Source organism: Haemorhous mexicanus, chromosome 31 (genome assembly GCF_027477595.1).
Source record: "Haemorhous mexicanus isolate bHaeMex1 chromosome 31, bHaeMex1.pri, whole genome shotgun sequence".
In the NCBI taxonomy this organism is placed as follows: domain Eukaryota; kingdom Metazoa; phylum Chordata; class Aves; order Passeriformes; family Fringillidae; genus Haemorhous; species Haemorhous mexicanus.
The window spans coordinates 3,664,827-3,679,715 of NC_082371.1; the positions used below are offsets into that span (position 1 = coordinate 3,664,827).

Below are 14,889 nucleotides of genomic sequence, written 5' to 3' on the forward strand. Positions count from 1 at the left end.
GTCCCCACGCAGCTCCGGAGCGTTCGCGCGGCCCTGGGGGACCCGGGGGGGCTCGGACACCTCTGGCCCCGCACCTCCGTGGGAGGTTGTGCCCCGCGGAGGGGTCACGGCAGCCCCACGGCAATTGGGGGGTGACCCCGGAGGTGCCGCTCGGGGGTCGCGCGGCTGCCGGGGACACCGGCAGCGCTCGGGGGACACGCGCGGATGGGGACAGGGGCAGAGGCTGGGGACACACACAGCGGGACGCGCTTGATTGCGGGGGCGCGCGCAACGATCCGGCCGTGGTGCACCCGCAGCTCCCGGGGCCGCGGGTGGGGTGACACCCGTGACACCGATAACCCCACGCTGCTGCCGGCTCGCCAGCAGGCGAGACAAGCCCGGGCAAGCCTTAGGGGAGCATTAAGAAGTCAACGTAGCAAATAAAAAATATTAACAAGCAAAGTAAACCTCGCGTGGAGTCGGAGGGTGGAAGAAAAGTCTAAGCTAGCAGAGGATGGTTTCGATCCATCGACCTCTGGGTTATGGGCCCAGCACGCTCCCGCTGCGCCACTCTGCTACTGCCGCGAAGTTGCTGCCAGGCCCTTTATGGCCGCGGTGCGCGCGCTCCATTCATGGGCTCCGCGCCCCCTCCAGCGGCCGCCCGGCGCGCGCCGCCATTGGCCGCTTCCCGATCTGATTGATGCGCCGTTCCACCAATGGCTGCTGGAGAAGCGCCCGCCAGGGGCGGGATGGGGGAGAGCGGCGGCCAATGAGCGGGCGGGTTGCTGCGGGGTGTGCGAGCGGCGCTTCATTGTCGGGAGCGGCGGCGGCGACATGAGGTGGGACCGGGGGGACACCGGGACCGAGACCAGGGGGATACCGGGACCGGGGGGATACGGGGATTAGGGGAGGAAGCGGGGACGTGGAGGGAGAACCGGGACTGCAGGGACCATGGGGGGACGGGCAGCGAGGAGATACCGGGACTGGGGGGCCGCGGGACCGGGGAGAGACCGGGAGCGGGGAGGGGGAACGGGAAGAGAGCGGCGGGAGCGGGGCGAACAACCGGGGATGGGGGAGACCAGCACCGAAACCGGGGGTGGGGGGACCCTGAAAGGGACCGGGGAGGGAACCGGGGAGGAACCGGGGAGGAACCGGGGAGCACCGGGAGGGGCAGGACGGGCCGGGGGCAGCGGGCCCGGCGGTCGGAGCCCCCCGTCAGCGCCGCTGCCGTTCTCTCCCCGCAGGGGCGATCGAGGCCGCGGCCGCGGCGGCCGCTTCGGTTCCAGGCGAGTCCCGGGGCCGGTCCGGTGCTACCGGAGAACCGGGCCGGTCCCTGCGTGTCGCGACGGGCGGCGGGAGGGGGGTCTGCGGGCTCAGGGAGTGAATTTGGGGTTTTCTCTGCCCTGTAGGTTCCGGCCCTTTGTGCCCCACATCCCCTTCGACTTCTATGTCGTGAGTAACCCCCGCCCCGAGGGCGATTACCGGGAATTCTCCGGGATTTTATCCCGGTTAACGATCAACCCCAGCCCTTGTGGTGGGGCTGGACTGAAGGAATTCCCCAAAAAAGCTGTGGTTCAGTAAAAAAACCCACACTGGGGGGGTTTGTCCCATTGGAAATGGGAATATGGGAGCCAGGCGAGGAAAAATGACAGAAATCACTCCGGGATTGGGGATTTTGGGGGGGCCACAGGTAAAATTTGGGGTTGTCACAGGTAAAATTTGGGATTATAACTGGTAAATTTTGGGGTTATAACTGGTAAAATTTGGGACTGTCACAGGTAAAATTTGGGTTTATAACTGGTAAATTTTGGGACTGTCACAGGTAAAATTTGGGATTGTGACAGGTAAATTTTGGGGTTGTCACAGGTAAAATTTGGGGTTGTCACAGGTAAATTTTGGGATTATAACTGGTAAAATTTGGGATTGTCACAGGTAAACTTTGGGATTGTCAGAGGTAAAATTTGGGATTGTGACAGGTAAATTTTGGGATTATAACTGGTACATTTAGGGATTGTAACTGGTAAAATTTGGGGTTGTCACAGGTAAAATTTGGGGTTGTCGCAGGTAGAATTTGGGACTGTCACAGGTAAAATTTGGGATTGTCATGGATAAATTTGGGACTGTCACAGGTAGAATTTTGGGATTCTATCTGGTAAAATTTGGGATTGTGACAGAATTTTGGGATTGTCACAGGTAGAATTTGGGATTGTAACTGGTAAAATTTGGGGTTGTCACAGGTAAATTTTGGGATTGTCACAGGTAAAATTTGGGGTTGTGACAGGTAAATTTAGAGATTATAACTGGTACATTTTGGGACTGTCACAGGTGAAATTTGGGATTGTGCCAGGTAAAATTTGGGATTGTCACAGGTAAAATTTGGGATTGTCATGTATAAATTTGGGACTGTCACAGGTGAAATTTGGGATTGTGCCAGGTAAAATTAGGGATTGTCACAGGTGAAATTTGGGATTGTCATGTATAAATTAGGGATTGTCACAGGTGAAATTTGGGATTGTCATGTATAAATTAGGGATTGTCACAGGTGAAATTTGGGGTTGTCATGTATAAATTAGGGATTGTCACAGGTGAAATTTGGGGTTGTCATGTATAAATTAGGGATTGTCACAGGTGAAATTTGGGATTGTGCCAGGTAAATCCCTGGAGTGAGGTTTGTCCCCCTCCTCAGGGTGATGCCCATTCCTGCCACTCCCCTCAGGTGTTCACCTACCTGCTTCCCACCTTTCCCAGCAGCAAATCCCTTTCCCCAAATCCCCCGAGTTTCTTCCCTCTGCCCAGACCTGCAGACAGCGGGTGGGTTAATTAACGAGCTAATTAATAACTTTCTAATGATAAAACCGTGTGGTGGGAGCTGCTGGAGGCCCCAGGGGGAAATCCCAGTGGGAATTCTGTCCCGTGCCAGTGTGAGATGGCGTTTCCCCGCGTCAAACCCGCGGCAGACGAGACGGCCTTCAGCGAGGCGCTGCTCAAGAGGAACCAGGACCTGGCTCCCACCGCTGCCGAGCAGGTGCCGTGCCCAAAACTCCCCCAGATCCTCCAGGTGGGGCTGGAGGAATCCAAACTTCTTCAGGAGCGGCTTCAGAATGGAATGTTTGGGGAGTGGGTTGTGAGCTCTGCTCCTGGCTAAGGCTGTCCTGTTCCTCGGCAGGCTTCCATCCTGTCCCTGGTGACCAAGATCAACAACGTCATCGACAATTTGATTGTGGCGCCGGGAACGTTCGAGGTGGTGAGTGAGAGCGTGGGGGAAGAGCTCCCTGGGGAGGTGGGGCTGGGACGTGGCAGGATGCTCCTGGCCCACGGTGGGTTAGGGCTCAGTGAGCCCCCAGACGTGGCTTCTGGGTTGAATTCCCAGGATTTTGGGGTTTTCCATCAGCAAATCGAGGAGGTTCAACAGCTGGGCTCCTCCAAAAACCCAGAGTGGGTTAAGGCTTGATGCTGAGCCCCCAAATGTGGCTTATGGATTGAATTCCCAGGATTTTGGGGTTTTCCATCAGCAAATTGAGGAGTTTTTCCATGTGGGCTCCTCCAAAAACCCAGGGTGGGTTAAGGCTCAGTGAGCCCCCAAATGTGGCTTATGGGTTGAAATCCCAGGATTTTGGGTTTTTCTGCCAGTAAATTGAGGAGGTTCACCAGGTGGGCTCCTCCAAAAACTCAGGGTGGGTTAAGGTTCGATGCTGAGCCCCCAAACGTGGCTTGTGGGTTGAATTCCCAGGATTTTGGGGTTTTCCACCAGCAAATCGAGGAGGTTCAACAGCTGGGCTCCTCCAAAAACCCACAGTGGGTTAGGGCTCAGTGAGCCCCCAAACGTGGCTTGTGGGTTGAATTCCTGGGATTTTGGGTTTTTCTGCCAGCAAATTGAGGAGGTTCACCAGGTGGGCTCCTCCAAAAACTCAGGGTGGGTTAAGGCTCGATGCTGAGACCCCAAACGTGGCTTGTGGGTTGAATTCTTGGGATTTTGGGTTTTCCCACCAGCAAATCGAGGAGGTTCAACAGCTGGGCTCCTCCAAAAACCCACAGTGGGTTAGGGCTCAGTGAGCCCCCAAACGTGGCTTGTGGGTTGAATTCTTGGGATTTTGGGTTTTTCTGCCAGCAAATTGAGGAGGTTCACCAGGTGGGCTCCTCCAAAAACCCAGGGTGGGTTAAGGCTCGATGCTGAGCCCCCAAATGTGGCTTCTGGGTTGAATTCCTGGGATTTTGGGTTTTTCCATCAGCAAATTGAGGAGCTTTTCCATGTGGGCTCCTCCAAGAGCCCAGGGTGGGTTAAGGCTCAGTGAGCCCCCAAACGTGGCTTCTGGGTTGAATTCTTGGGATTTTGGGCTGTTTTTCCACCAGCAAATTGAGGAGTTTTTCCATGTGGGCTCCTCCAAAAACCCAGGGTGGGTTAAGGTTCGATGCTGAGCCCCCAAACGTGGCTTGTGGGTTTAAATCTTGGGATTTTGGGTTGTTTTCCCACCAGCAAATCGAGGAGGTTCGCCAGGTGGGCTCCTACAAGAAGGGGACGATGACGACGGGGCACAACGTGGCGGATCTGGTGGTGATCCTGAAGATCCTGCCCACCTGTGAGTGCCCCCCGGGTGGGATCACAGCAGCCTTTGGTGCCAGGCCCCGCTCTGACCTTTCTCCTCCTCCTCTTCCTCCTCCTTTTTCCCAGTGGAAGCCGTGGCAGCCTTGGGGAACAAGGTGGTGGAGAGCCTGCGGGCGCAGGACCCCGGCGAAGGTGAGGCCGCGCTCTGGAGCTGTGATCCGTGGAGATTCCCGGCCCCTCCAGGTGCAATTCCTGCTCTTTCCCCCCAGTCCTGACCATGCTGACCAACGAGACCGGCTTCGAGATCAGCTCGGCCGACGCCACGGTGAAGATCCTGATCACCACGGTGCCGCCCAACCTGCGCAAGCTGGACCCGGAGCTGCACCGTGAGCGCCCGGCCGTGCCCCCCGCCCGGGGCATCCACGGTGCCCGGGGCTGCCTGGGAAAACCGGGAATTTCTGCTCCTTGCAGTGGACATCAAGGTGCTGCAGAGCGCCCTGGCCGCCATCCGGCACGCGCGGTGGTTCGAGGAGAACGCGTCACAGTCCACGTGAGTGCGGGGACGGGGCTGGGCACAGATCCTCAGTCTGGGTCCAGATCCTCAGTTCTGGGTCCAGATCCTTAATCTGGGTCCAGATCCTCCTGGGTCCAGATCCTCCTGGGTCCAGATCCTCAATCTGGGTCCAGATCCTTAGTCCTTAGGTCCAGATCCTCCTGGGTCCAGATCCTCAATCTGGGTCCAGATCCTCCTGGGTCTAGATCCTCAGTCTGGGTCAAGATCCTCAGTCTGGATCCAGATCCTCAGTTCTGGGTCCAGATCCTTAGTCCTTAGGTCCAGATCCTCCTGGGTCCAGATCCTCAATCTAGGTCCAGATCCTCCTGGGTCCAGATCCTCAATCTGGGTCCAGATCCTCCTGGGTCTAGATCCTCAGTCTGGGTCAAGATCCTCAGTCTGGATCCAGATCCTCAGTTCTGGGTCCAGATCCTCAGTTCTGGGTCCAGATCCTCAGTCTGGGTCCAGATCCTCAGTTCTGGGTCCAGATCCTCAGTCTGGGTCCAGATCCTCAATCTGGGTCCAGATCCTCAGTCTGGGTCCAGATCCTCAGTCTGGGTCAAGATCCTTAGTTCTGGGTCCAGGTCCTCCGTCTGGGTCTGAATCCTCCTTGGTCTAGATCCTTCTTCTGGGTCGGAATCTTCCTGGGTCTAGATCCTCCTTCTGGGTCTAGATTCTCCTTCTGCATCCCAATCCTCGTTCTGGGTCCAGATCCTCCTCCTGGATCCTAATGCTCCTCCTGGATCCTAATCCTCCTCCTGGATCCAAATCCCCATTCTGGGTCCAGATCCCCATTCTGGATCCAAATCCCCATTCTGGGTCCAGATCCTCCTCCTGGATCCAAATCCCCATTCCTGAGAACACGGAGCACAGCCCTGGTGTGGGACTGAGCCTCCTCCTGCCTCTGCTCCAGGGTGAAGGTTCTGATCCGGCTGCTCAAGGACCTGAGGATTCGCTTCCCCGGCTTCGAGCCGCTCACGCCCTGGATCCTGGACCTGCTGGTGGGGTCACCGCCGTGGGGCCGATCCTGATCCTGGCAGGAGCTGGGATTCTTGTCCCAGGCTGGGATTCTTCTGTTCTTCCTGCCCTGATTGCTGCTCCTTCCCTCTGCAGGGGCACTACGCCGTGATGAACAATCCCACCCGGCAGCCCCTGGCCCTCAACATCGCCTACAGGTCCGGGGCCTTTCCCTTCCACAAATTCCCTTTGTGGCTCTGTTTTCCTCACGGGCTGCCTGGGAGCTGAATCCAGCTCCTCCAGCTGGGATTTCCTGGTGCTGTTTTGGCTGGAAGGATCCAGTTTGAACCCAGGTTGTCCCTGTGCAGGCGCTGCCTCCAGATCCTGGCGGCTGGGCTCTTCCTGCCCGGCTCCGTCGGCATCACGGATCCGTGCGAGAGCGGCAACTTCCGCGTGCACACGGTGATGACGCTGGAGCAGCAGGTGAGGAGGGGTCCCCGAAGGGCAGGGGACTCACCTGGGGTCCCCGTCCCCACACTGACCCCTCCCCGTCCTCAGGACATGGTGTGCTACACTGCCCAGACCCTCGTGCGCATCCTGTCCCACGGAGGGTACCGGAAAATCCTGGGGCAGGAGGGTGACGCCAGCTGTGAGTGGGGCTGGGGGGGTGGCAGGGTGGGGAGGGGGCTGGGGTCTCCCCGAGAGGGTGCCCAGGGTCACCTCTTGGGGCAGACCTGGCCTCCGAGATGTCCACGTGGGACGGGGTGATCGTGACGCCGTCGGAGAAGGCGTACGAGAAACCTCCGGAGAAGAAGGAGGGGGAGGAGGAAGAGGAGAACCAGGAGGAGCCGGCGGCGGGCGAGGAGGAGGAGAGCATGGAGACCCAGGAGTGACACCTGCGCTGCCTGCAGCAGGTGAGGGGACACCAGGGTCCCTCCCGGGTGTCCCTGTGCCCTGTCCCTGTTTTGTACGTTGCACATTAAAGTGTCCCCCCCTTTCCAGCGTGTCCTGCTTGTTCAGGTCCGTGTGGGACAGGTGGGAGCAGCAGCAGAAAGGATCCAAAAATTGAAGGAACCACCTGGGGCAGCCCAAACCCCACCTGGGCCTCCCAAATTCCACCTGGGGGTGTTCCAAATCCAACCTGGAGGTGCCTGGACCCCCCTGGCAGCACCTCTGTTGTCCCCAAGGCCCCTCAGGGATGTGGGAGCACCACAAACTCTCAGTCACTTTTATTCCAGCGCCCACAAATCCGGGAACACTGCTCCGAGTGTCCTGGGTGCCTCAGCTGCAGGTGAGGGGGGACATCCCCTCAATTCCTGAGCTGGGATAAACAGGGATTCCTGCTCCCCTGGCTGGTCACCTGCTCTCCTGCCTGCTCACTTGGTCACTTGCCCTGGTAGCCCCCGGCCTCCAGCATGGCCCTCCTCCTCACCGTCTCCTTGGCCACGCTGTGGTTCAGCCTCCGCAGCCGCTCCTGGACACGACAAAAGTCACCTGTGTCAGCACCTGGGGGGGCTCAGGGACCCCTCAGCCCCCTGTCCCCCCCCTCACCTGGGCGTTCTGCAGGATGTTGTTGACCAGCACCACGCGGCGCCGGGCGTTCAGCAGCTTCTTCACGTAGGGGTCGAGGTCCAGCGCCACTTTCTGGTCCTCGTTGATGCGGCAAAGCTCTGGGGAGGGGTTTGGGTGAGCCCCCTGTGCCCCCCACACGCTGAGGGGGGACAGGGGTGACCCCCCCGGGCTTTGGCTCACCTGTGGCCAGGCTGTCGATGTGCTCCCGCAGCTCCACCTGGCTCTCCCTGGGGAAGGCGGACAGGTCAAAGCCTGGATCCACACCCCAAATCCAATTCCGTCCCCACAGCAAAAATGGGACCTGCATGCCCAGCACCCCCCAAGAACTGCCCACCTCACGTACCCCCAAAGCCTTACATCCCCAAAATTCGCCCTCACGTACCCCCAAATCCCTTCATCCCCACAGAACTGCCCTCCCCGGCTCTACCTGCCCCTCAGCCCTGCCGCCCGGCCCGCCGCGCCCCGCCCCGCTCCCGGCCCGTCCTGCCCCGCTGCCTGCCGCTCTCCGCGGCCGCTCTCCGTGCCCGGACCTGACGCTGTGGACGTGGCGGTCGAGCTGTCGCACGGCGGGCCGCAGGAACTGCAGGAGCCCCTCAGCAAAGAGCTCCCGCGCCCCGGGGCCGCTCCCCGCCGCCATCTTGGCCCACGGGCGCCGCGCGGGCTGCCGGGAAACTGAGTCCGCGGGGAGAGGGAGAGGCCGCTTCCGGTGCGCGCCGCGGGGGCTGCTGGGAAACCGAGTCCGCGGGGAAGGGGAGCGGTCGTTTCCGGTACGCGCCGCGGGGGCTGGTGGGAAATGTAGTTCCGAGGGACTGCGCAAGGGCACAGCTGGGGGCGCATCTGGAAACGCATCTGGAGGCGCATCTGGCGGCACAACTGCACTGCTGAGCGTCCGTCAAAGGCCACAGATTCCAACCCCATTCATTAAATAATGGTAAAAACATGGTGTTGGTCCTCTCACCTTGTTTTTAAATTTTTTTTTGGTTTATTTTCATACAAAAGTTAAAGCAGGAGGTGGAAATCAGCACCAAGGGCCGCACTACACCCACGCCACAAGCCCTGACCCAATCCATTAAATAACCGTTAAACCAACACATTTTTGGTCATTCCTCTTCTTTTTTTTCTTGCCATTTTACTTCATTTTTTGGCCTTTTTTTCCTCTTTTTCGGCTCCTTCCAGGAGTCACGCGTGGGCATCGGGCAGGGCGTGCAGGACGTGGTCCAGCAGCTGCAGGGCCCGGTGCAGGTGCACCTCGATCCAGCAGGGCGTGCAGGTGATGCTGGCCCGGGGGTAGTCGGGCCCCCAGCCCTTAACGAAGCTCAGCCTAACGAGGCACAGGCGCCGCAGGTCGTCCACGCCGAGCCCCGCGGCCACCGACAGCCCTGGGGGGGTGACACGCTCAGCACGGGGGTCCCAACCCCCGGGGGGTCACCACAGGGGGCTGACCGCTGCTGTGGTCACTCACCGATGGCCGGGGCGATGCCACCCACGGAGCCAGGCCCGGGGATGCTGCCGGCCACAGCAGCAGCCTGGGCAGTGGCCGCAGCCTGGGCGGTGGCCGCCTGCTGCTGCATCTGCCGGTGGCACTGGCGCAGGTCAAACACCTGGGGGGACACGGGGGGACCCCTGAGCAGGGCAACTTTGGGGTGGGGGATCCCCTTCAGGAGGTCCCTCCATCCTTGGGGTCCTTGCAGTGCTCAGAACCCCCAAAAATCCGGGCACGGAACCCCCCCCCAGCCCTCCTGGGGACCCCCGGGGACCCCTGGGGACCCCGACCTTGATGTGTGCTCCGGGGTACACCTTGTGCACGGCGTCCCCGGGGGCTCTGCCCGCCTCCCTGTCCAGGTAGAAGCTCTGCACGAAGACGGCGTGGTCGCTGCGGCAGCGCATCCACACGTCGCCCTCTCCTCGCCGCTCCAGCTGCACGCCCTTGCCGATGTGCAGCCTGCCCGAGAGCCTCAGCATGGACCCCCCAGACCCCTGTCCCACCTGTCCACCCCCTCTCCCACCCCCTGTCCCATCCGCCCAGCCCCTGTCCCACCTGTCCACCCCCTGTCCCACCCTCCTGTTCACCTGCCCAGCCCCTGTCCCACCTGCCCAGGCCCTGTCCCACCTGTCCACCCCCTGTTCCAGCCCCTGTCCCACCCCCTGTCCCACCTGCCCAGCCCCCTATCCCACCTGCCCAGCCCATGTCCCACCCCCCTGTCCCACCTCTCCACCCCCTGCCCCACCCCCTGTTCCACCTGTCCACCCCCTGTCCCACCCCCTCTCCCACCTGTCCACCCCCTGTCCCACCCTCCTGTTCACCTGCCCAGCCCCTGTCCCACCCCCTGTCCAACCTGCCCAGCCCCTGTCCCACCTGTCCAGCCCCTGTCCCACCTGCCCAGCCCCTGTTCACCTGCCCAGCCCACGCCCCACCTTCTCCCTGTTTTGCCCTCATTATCCCACATTTTTCCCTCCTATTTCTCCCTTCTGCCCCGATTACTCCCCGTTATCCCCCTCCCCATCCTGCCCTAATCATCCCTCCTGGCCCCCCCTTTTCCCCATCACCCCCCATTTCCCCCCTTTCTCCTGATTTTTCCCCTTTTCCTCCTTTTGCCCCTTCCACATCCCTGTTCTCCCCTGTTTACCCCCAAACCCCCCCCACCCTCATTATCCCCCTTTTGCCCCCCATCCTTCACCCCCACAGCCCCCTGCCCCATTACTCCCCACCCTCCCTCGTGCCCCCTGACCCCCTGTGTCCCCCATGCCCCTTAACCTTCCAGTGCCACCTGTGCCCCCTCACCTCCCATGCCCCCCATGCCCCCCTGACCCACCACGCCCCCCATACCCTCCATGCTCCCTATGCCCCCTATGCCCCTTAACTCTCCAGTGCCCCCCATGCCCCCTGACCCCTCATGCCCCCATTGCCCCCATCCCCTCCATCCCCCCTCACCCCCCATGCCCCCCACGCCCCCATTGCCCCCCATGCCCCCTGACCCACCGTGCCCTCCATGCCCCCCATGCCCCCATTGCCCCATTGCCCCCCTCACCCCCATGCCCCCCACACCCCCCATGCCCTCATTGCCCCCTGACCCCCCATGCCCCCCACGCCCCCGTGCCCCCCGTGCCCCCCGACCCACCGTGCCCTCTCGCTGGCGGCGCAGCGCTGCACGTTGGAGAGCTGCCCCAGGCAGAAGCGAGCCCCCCCCGAGGGGTCCACGTAGCCATCCACGACCACCGAGGGGCAGCTCGAGGGCACCTTGAAGATCTCCCCCACCTGCACGTCCTGCTCGAAGTAGGCAATGGAGCACCAGAACTCCGGCCCTGGAGTGGGGGGCACGTGGATTTTAGGGGGGGTCACGGCACCCATGGGTGCTAAGGAGGGTGGGGGGCACTCACCGGGGTGGGTGGACACGGGGGGCTGGAGCATGGGGGGCCCTGGGAGGGGTAGAGAGGGGGTCAGCACCCTGAAGACCCCTCCCCAGCCCTCGCCCAGTGCCCCCCCAAACCTACAGCAGTGGTTGGGGTGGTGCTGGGGGGGCTGGGGGTGGCTCTGGCTGCCGGGGTGTTGTGGTGGGGGCGGCTGCGACCCCCCCAAACTCGGGGTGTAGATGGTGGCACTGCTCCAGCTCAGCGGTGAACCTGCAGGGGGACACGGCGGGGACATAAGGAGGGTCCCCCTGAGGGGGTCGGGGGGCAGCGGGGTACCCCCATACTCACTGTGGTGGGGTGGTTTGGGGTACCCGTTCTGCGGGGGGGGCTGTGCTGGGGGGCCCTCGGGGTGGGCCAGGGGGAGCAGGGGGTCCTGGGGGGTCGCTGTGGGGGGAGATGGGAACATGGGGTCATTGTGGGGGCTCAGGGTGATGCCCCCAAACCCTCAGGGGGGGTCCGGGGGGGGGGGTCTCACCTTGGGGCGCCATGGGGAGCGCAGGGTAGGTCCGGGGCACTCGGGGGGGCTCAGGGGGCAGCGCTCGGTGGGGCCGGGCGGGGGGCTCGGCCCCCGGCTCCCGACGGGCCGGCAGCTCCATCTGCACACAGTCATGGACAAACTCCTCCTTCACCGGGCGCGGGGGGGGCACTGGGGAGGGCGGGGCACACACACCGGAGACCATGGGGGGGCACGGGGACCCGCGGCGGGGGGCTGGGCTGGCTCCGGGGGGGCTCCCCGCCGGCCCCGGGCCGGGGTCTCACCTGTGCTCTGGATGCTCAGACCTGCGGGAGAGGTGGGAGGGGGATTAGGAGTGTTGGTGACCCCCCCTTGGCGAGCCCCCCGGGCGGGGGTCCCGGCTCACCGCTGCCGGGGGTCCCCACGCGCTCGTAGTGGTAGGGGTTGACACAAACGCTGTCGCACTTGAGGTCGAAGGCGAACTGGCAGAACTGGGCGGGTTTCAGCTCGTTCTTGTGCAGGTCGGGCCAGCGCCAGAGCCGGGCGTAGATGACGTGGGGGAAACCCTTCCTGCCGGCCACCTGCGGGGAGGGGGCGTGAGGGGCTGTGTCCCCTCCCCAGGGTGACAACACTGAGATCTCCTCAGGGTGACAACACCGGGATCCCCTCAGGGTGACAACACCGGGATCCCCTCAGGGTGACAACACTGGGATCCCCCAAGCCCCCACACCGGGATCTCCCTCAGGGTGACAACACCGGGATCCCCCTCGGGGTGACAACACCGGGATCCCCCTCAGGGTGACAACACCGAGATCCCTTCAGGGTGACAACACTGGGATCCCCCAAGCCCCCACACCGGGATCTCCCTCAGGGTGACAACACCGGGATCCCCCTCGGGGTGACAACACCGGGATCCCCCTCAGGGTGACAACACCGAGATCCCTTCAGGGTGACAACACCGGGATCCCCTCAGGGTGACAACACCGGGATCCCCCTCAGGGTGACAACACCGGGATCCCCCTCGGGGTGACAACACCGGGATCCCCCTCAGGGTGACAACACTGATATATCCCAGGGTGACAACACCGGGCTCCCCCAAGCCCCCACACCACGGCCCCCTCAGGGTGACAACACCGGGATCCCCCTCGGGGTGACAACACCAGGATCCCCCTCAGGGTGACAACACCGGCGTCCCCCAAGCCCCCACGCCAGGGTCCCCCTCAGGGTGACAACACCGGGATCGCCCCCGGCCCCCCCCAGCACAGGGCTGGCGCCAGGCCGGGGGTCTCCCCGCGCCTCCCGGCTCCAGACACAACAAACGCCCCCTCCCCGCTCCCCCGGCCAGCAGACACTGACTCACCGGGCAGGGAAGCCGCGGACGGGGGGGGATCCAGCCCAGCCGCTCCCGCAGCGTGCGGAGGGGGCTCATGGGGCACCCCAACCCCCTAACTTGGGGTGGGGGGGTGGCTTTACCTGTGTGCCCCATCCCGGGGGTCCCCAGGGGGGTCAGCCCCCATCCCGGTGTCCCGGGGTACCTGGAGCCGCCCGTCCAGGGTGCGCTGCACGGTGACACACTGGCCGGGCTGGGCCCCTCCGGAGGTGACAGCGGCCACCAGCGCGTCCAGCTCGTCCCTCTTCTCCTTCAGCTTCCTGAGCAGGCTCTGGATGGCGCGGCGGGCGAAGGCCTCGCTGTCCCCTCCCTGCCGGTGGCACAGCAGGCTGTGCACGATGCCGGGGCCGCTGTCGCTGCCCAGGGACATGGCGCTGCGGCCCTGCAAGGCACGGCGTGTCCCCACGGGTCACCCTGCTGCAGGGGACACCGAATCGCTGGCACCAGGGACGTGTGTGGCACCCTCCAGGTGACAAAGCCATGTCACCCAAAGCCTGGGTGCTGTGCTCCCTGGCTGATGGCACGACCTGAGTGCCAGAGTTTGTCCCCAGCTCGGGGTGAGGTGACAGAACACAGTTTACAGGGACACTCCGGGTGTCCCCAGCTCTCCATAGCAGCACAGCCAGAGCTGGATGGTGGCATCAGGCTCGGGGACAGCGGTGTCCCCAGCCTGGCACGGAGCAGGGCTGTGTCCGTGCCCGGTGCCACGGGGACGGAGCGGCTCCCGCAGCCGCCGCCGAGGCCAGACTAAACAGAGCCCAGCCTGGCGCCGCTCCTTAACCCCTCTCTCTCTCGCCGTCTTCTCCCTTTCCTGCCTCCCTGCCAGACCCTGCTCACGCCAGAGCCTGGCTGCAGCGCTCCAGAGCCTTGGAAAATCCTTGGGATGGCGGCAGACACAACAAACCGCCGCTCTCTGCTCCTTATCTGGGACTGCGAGGGAGTCCTGCCAGCACTCCCCGCGTGTCCCCCCGTGCCCGGCTGCTCCAGGATGCCATCTCGGTATGGGGACACTTCCAGGGATGCTGAGGGACCCCATGGGGCTCCCCATGGTGGGGGTGCGACCCTCAGCCCCCCGCCAGGCTCTGGGGTTCATCCCGGGCATCTCACCCCTGCTCCCTGCCCATCCTCTGCCTCACTGCTAAAAGCAGTGGGAGAGGGGACCTGGGGTCCTGCTCCCCCCCAGCTCCAGGGGCTGCATCCCAAGGCTGCCTCAGGGAAGGCTGGAAGGGTCGGAGCCATCCCCGTCCCTCTGCAGGGCTCAGCCCGCTCGGGTCTGGGGCAAGCTGGGCTCAGTGGGGCCAGACCCGGCCCCGTCCTCACCCCGCAGGACAGCCCCCGGCTGATCTCCCGAGTGTCCCAAAGCTCCCAAAGGGATGTTCCTGGGACACCACGGGCCACGGGAAGGTGACAGGGGTGACAGGCTTCAAGGAGGGGACACAGCGGTGACCCCCAGGGCACCAGGGATGGCTCGGGCGGGACTCACCTCCACCGGCCCCGGCTGCCGTCACTCGCGGCCCGGCTCCCGCCGCATCTCCTCCGGCTCACGGTGGTGCTGCCCTGCCTGCAGCCCCCTGTCCTTCCCTGCCCTCAGCCCCTGCCTTTCCCTCAGCCCTTTCCCTCAGCCCCTGCCTTTCCCTCAGCCTTTTCCTCAGCCTTTCCCTCAGGCCCTGCCTTTCCCTCAGCCTTTCCCTCAGCCTTTCCCTCAGCCCCCGCCTTGCCCTCAGCCCTTTCCCTCAGTCCTCTGCCCTGCCCTCAGCCCCTTCCTCCTGCCCTCAGCCTCCTCCTCCTTCTGTCAGCCCTTTCCCTCAGCCTCCCTCGCCCTCTGTGAGCCCTCTCCTCCTCCTCTCAGCCCTCTCTTCCTCCTGCTCCCGGCCCTCTCTCCCCGGTCCCTTCCCGCTCCCTCAGCCCTTTCCCAACTCCGTCCCTACAATAACAAAAGGAGCGGCCGGAGCGCGTGAGGCGCCGCCGCGCCGCAGCCAATGGCAGCGCCCGTGACAGCCGGGCCTCGCCCCGCCAGCCAATCGCGGCCG

At 63.3% G+C, this 14,889-nt stretch overlaps 3 protein-coding genes and 1 non-coding gene across 9 annotated transcripts; 1 reads left to right on the plus strand and 3 right to left on the minus strand.

Moving 5' to 3' along the window:
- Positions 1 to 484: 484 nt before the first annotated feature.
- Positions 485 to 556, minus strand: TRNAM-CAU (transfer RNA methionine (anticodon CAU)). The gene has a single exon. It is a non-coding gene; the product is annotated as a tRNA-Met (tRNA).
- A 180-nt stretch (positions 557 to 736) lies between these two features.
- Positions 737 to 7,031, plus strand: ILF2 (interleukin enhancer binding factor 2). Its single transcript, XM_059870968.1, has 14 exons — positions 737 to 818; positions 1,224 to 1,265; positions 1,389 to 1,431; positions 2,900 to 3,004; positions 3,146 to 3,223; positions 4,454 to 4,556; positions 4,649 to 4,714; positions 4,792 to 4,908; positions 4,994 to 5,072; positions 5,989 to 6,076; positions 6,189 to 6,250; positions 6,401 to 6,515; positions 6,591 to 6,681; positions 6,765 to 7,031. Exons 1-14 carry the CDS (start codon positions 814 to 816, stop codon positions 6,923 to 6,925), a joined length of 1,155 nt encoding a protein of 384 aa, XP_059726951.1. The 5' UTR covers positions 737 to 813; the 3' UTR covers positions 6,926 to 7,031.
- Positions 7,032 to 7,246: 215 nt separating this feature from the next.
- SNAPIN (SNAP associated protein) lies at positions 7,247 to 8,291 on the minus strand. The gene is made up of 4 exons (XM_059870969.1): positions 8,135 to 8,291; positions 7,785 to 7,831; positions 7,584 to 7,702; positions 7,247 to 7,506 (listed from the first exon to the last, which is right to left on the minus strand). Exons 1-4 carry the CDS (start codon positions 8,239 to 8,241, stop codon positions 7,417 to 7,419), a joined length of 363 nt encoding a protein of 120 aa, XP_059726952.1. The 5' UTR covers positions 8,242 to 8,291; the 3' UTR covers positions 7,247 to 7,416.
- Positions 8,292 to 8,563: 272 nt separating this feature from the next.
- LOC132340156 (mothers against decapentaplegic homolog 4-like) lies at positions 8,564 to 14,791 on the minus strand. Of its 6 annotated transcripts, none has more exons than XM_059870963.1 (12): positions 14,343 to 14,791; positions 13,005 to 13,276; positions 11,876 to 12,050; positions 11,775 to 11,795; positions 11,491 to 11,661; positions 11,304 to 11,399; positions 11,097 to 11,225; positions 10,983 to 11,021; positions 10,724 to 10,907; positions 9,378 to 9,546; positions 9,067 to 9,205; positions 8,564 to 8,983 (listed from the first exon to the last, which is right to left on the minus strand). In XM_059870963.1, exons 2-12 carry the CDS (start codon positions 13,227 to 13,229, stop codon positions 8,784 to 8,786), a joined length of 1,548 nt encoding a protein of 515 aa, XP_059726946.1. In that variant the 5' UTR covers positions 13,230 to 13,276; positions 14,343 to 14,791; the 3' UTR covers positions 8,564 to 8,783. The 6 variants fall into 6 exon arrangements, with proteins under 6 accessions (XP_059726946.1, XP_059726945.1, XP_059726947.1 ...); XM_059870962.1 differs by having other exon boundaries at positions 13,005 to 13,241; positions 14,343 to 14,790; XM_059870964.1 differs by lacking the exon at positions 10,983 to 11,021 and having other exon boundaries at positions 13,005 to 13,241.
- Between the last annotated feature and the right edge of the window lie 98 nt (positions 14,792 to 14,889).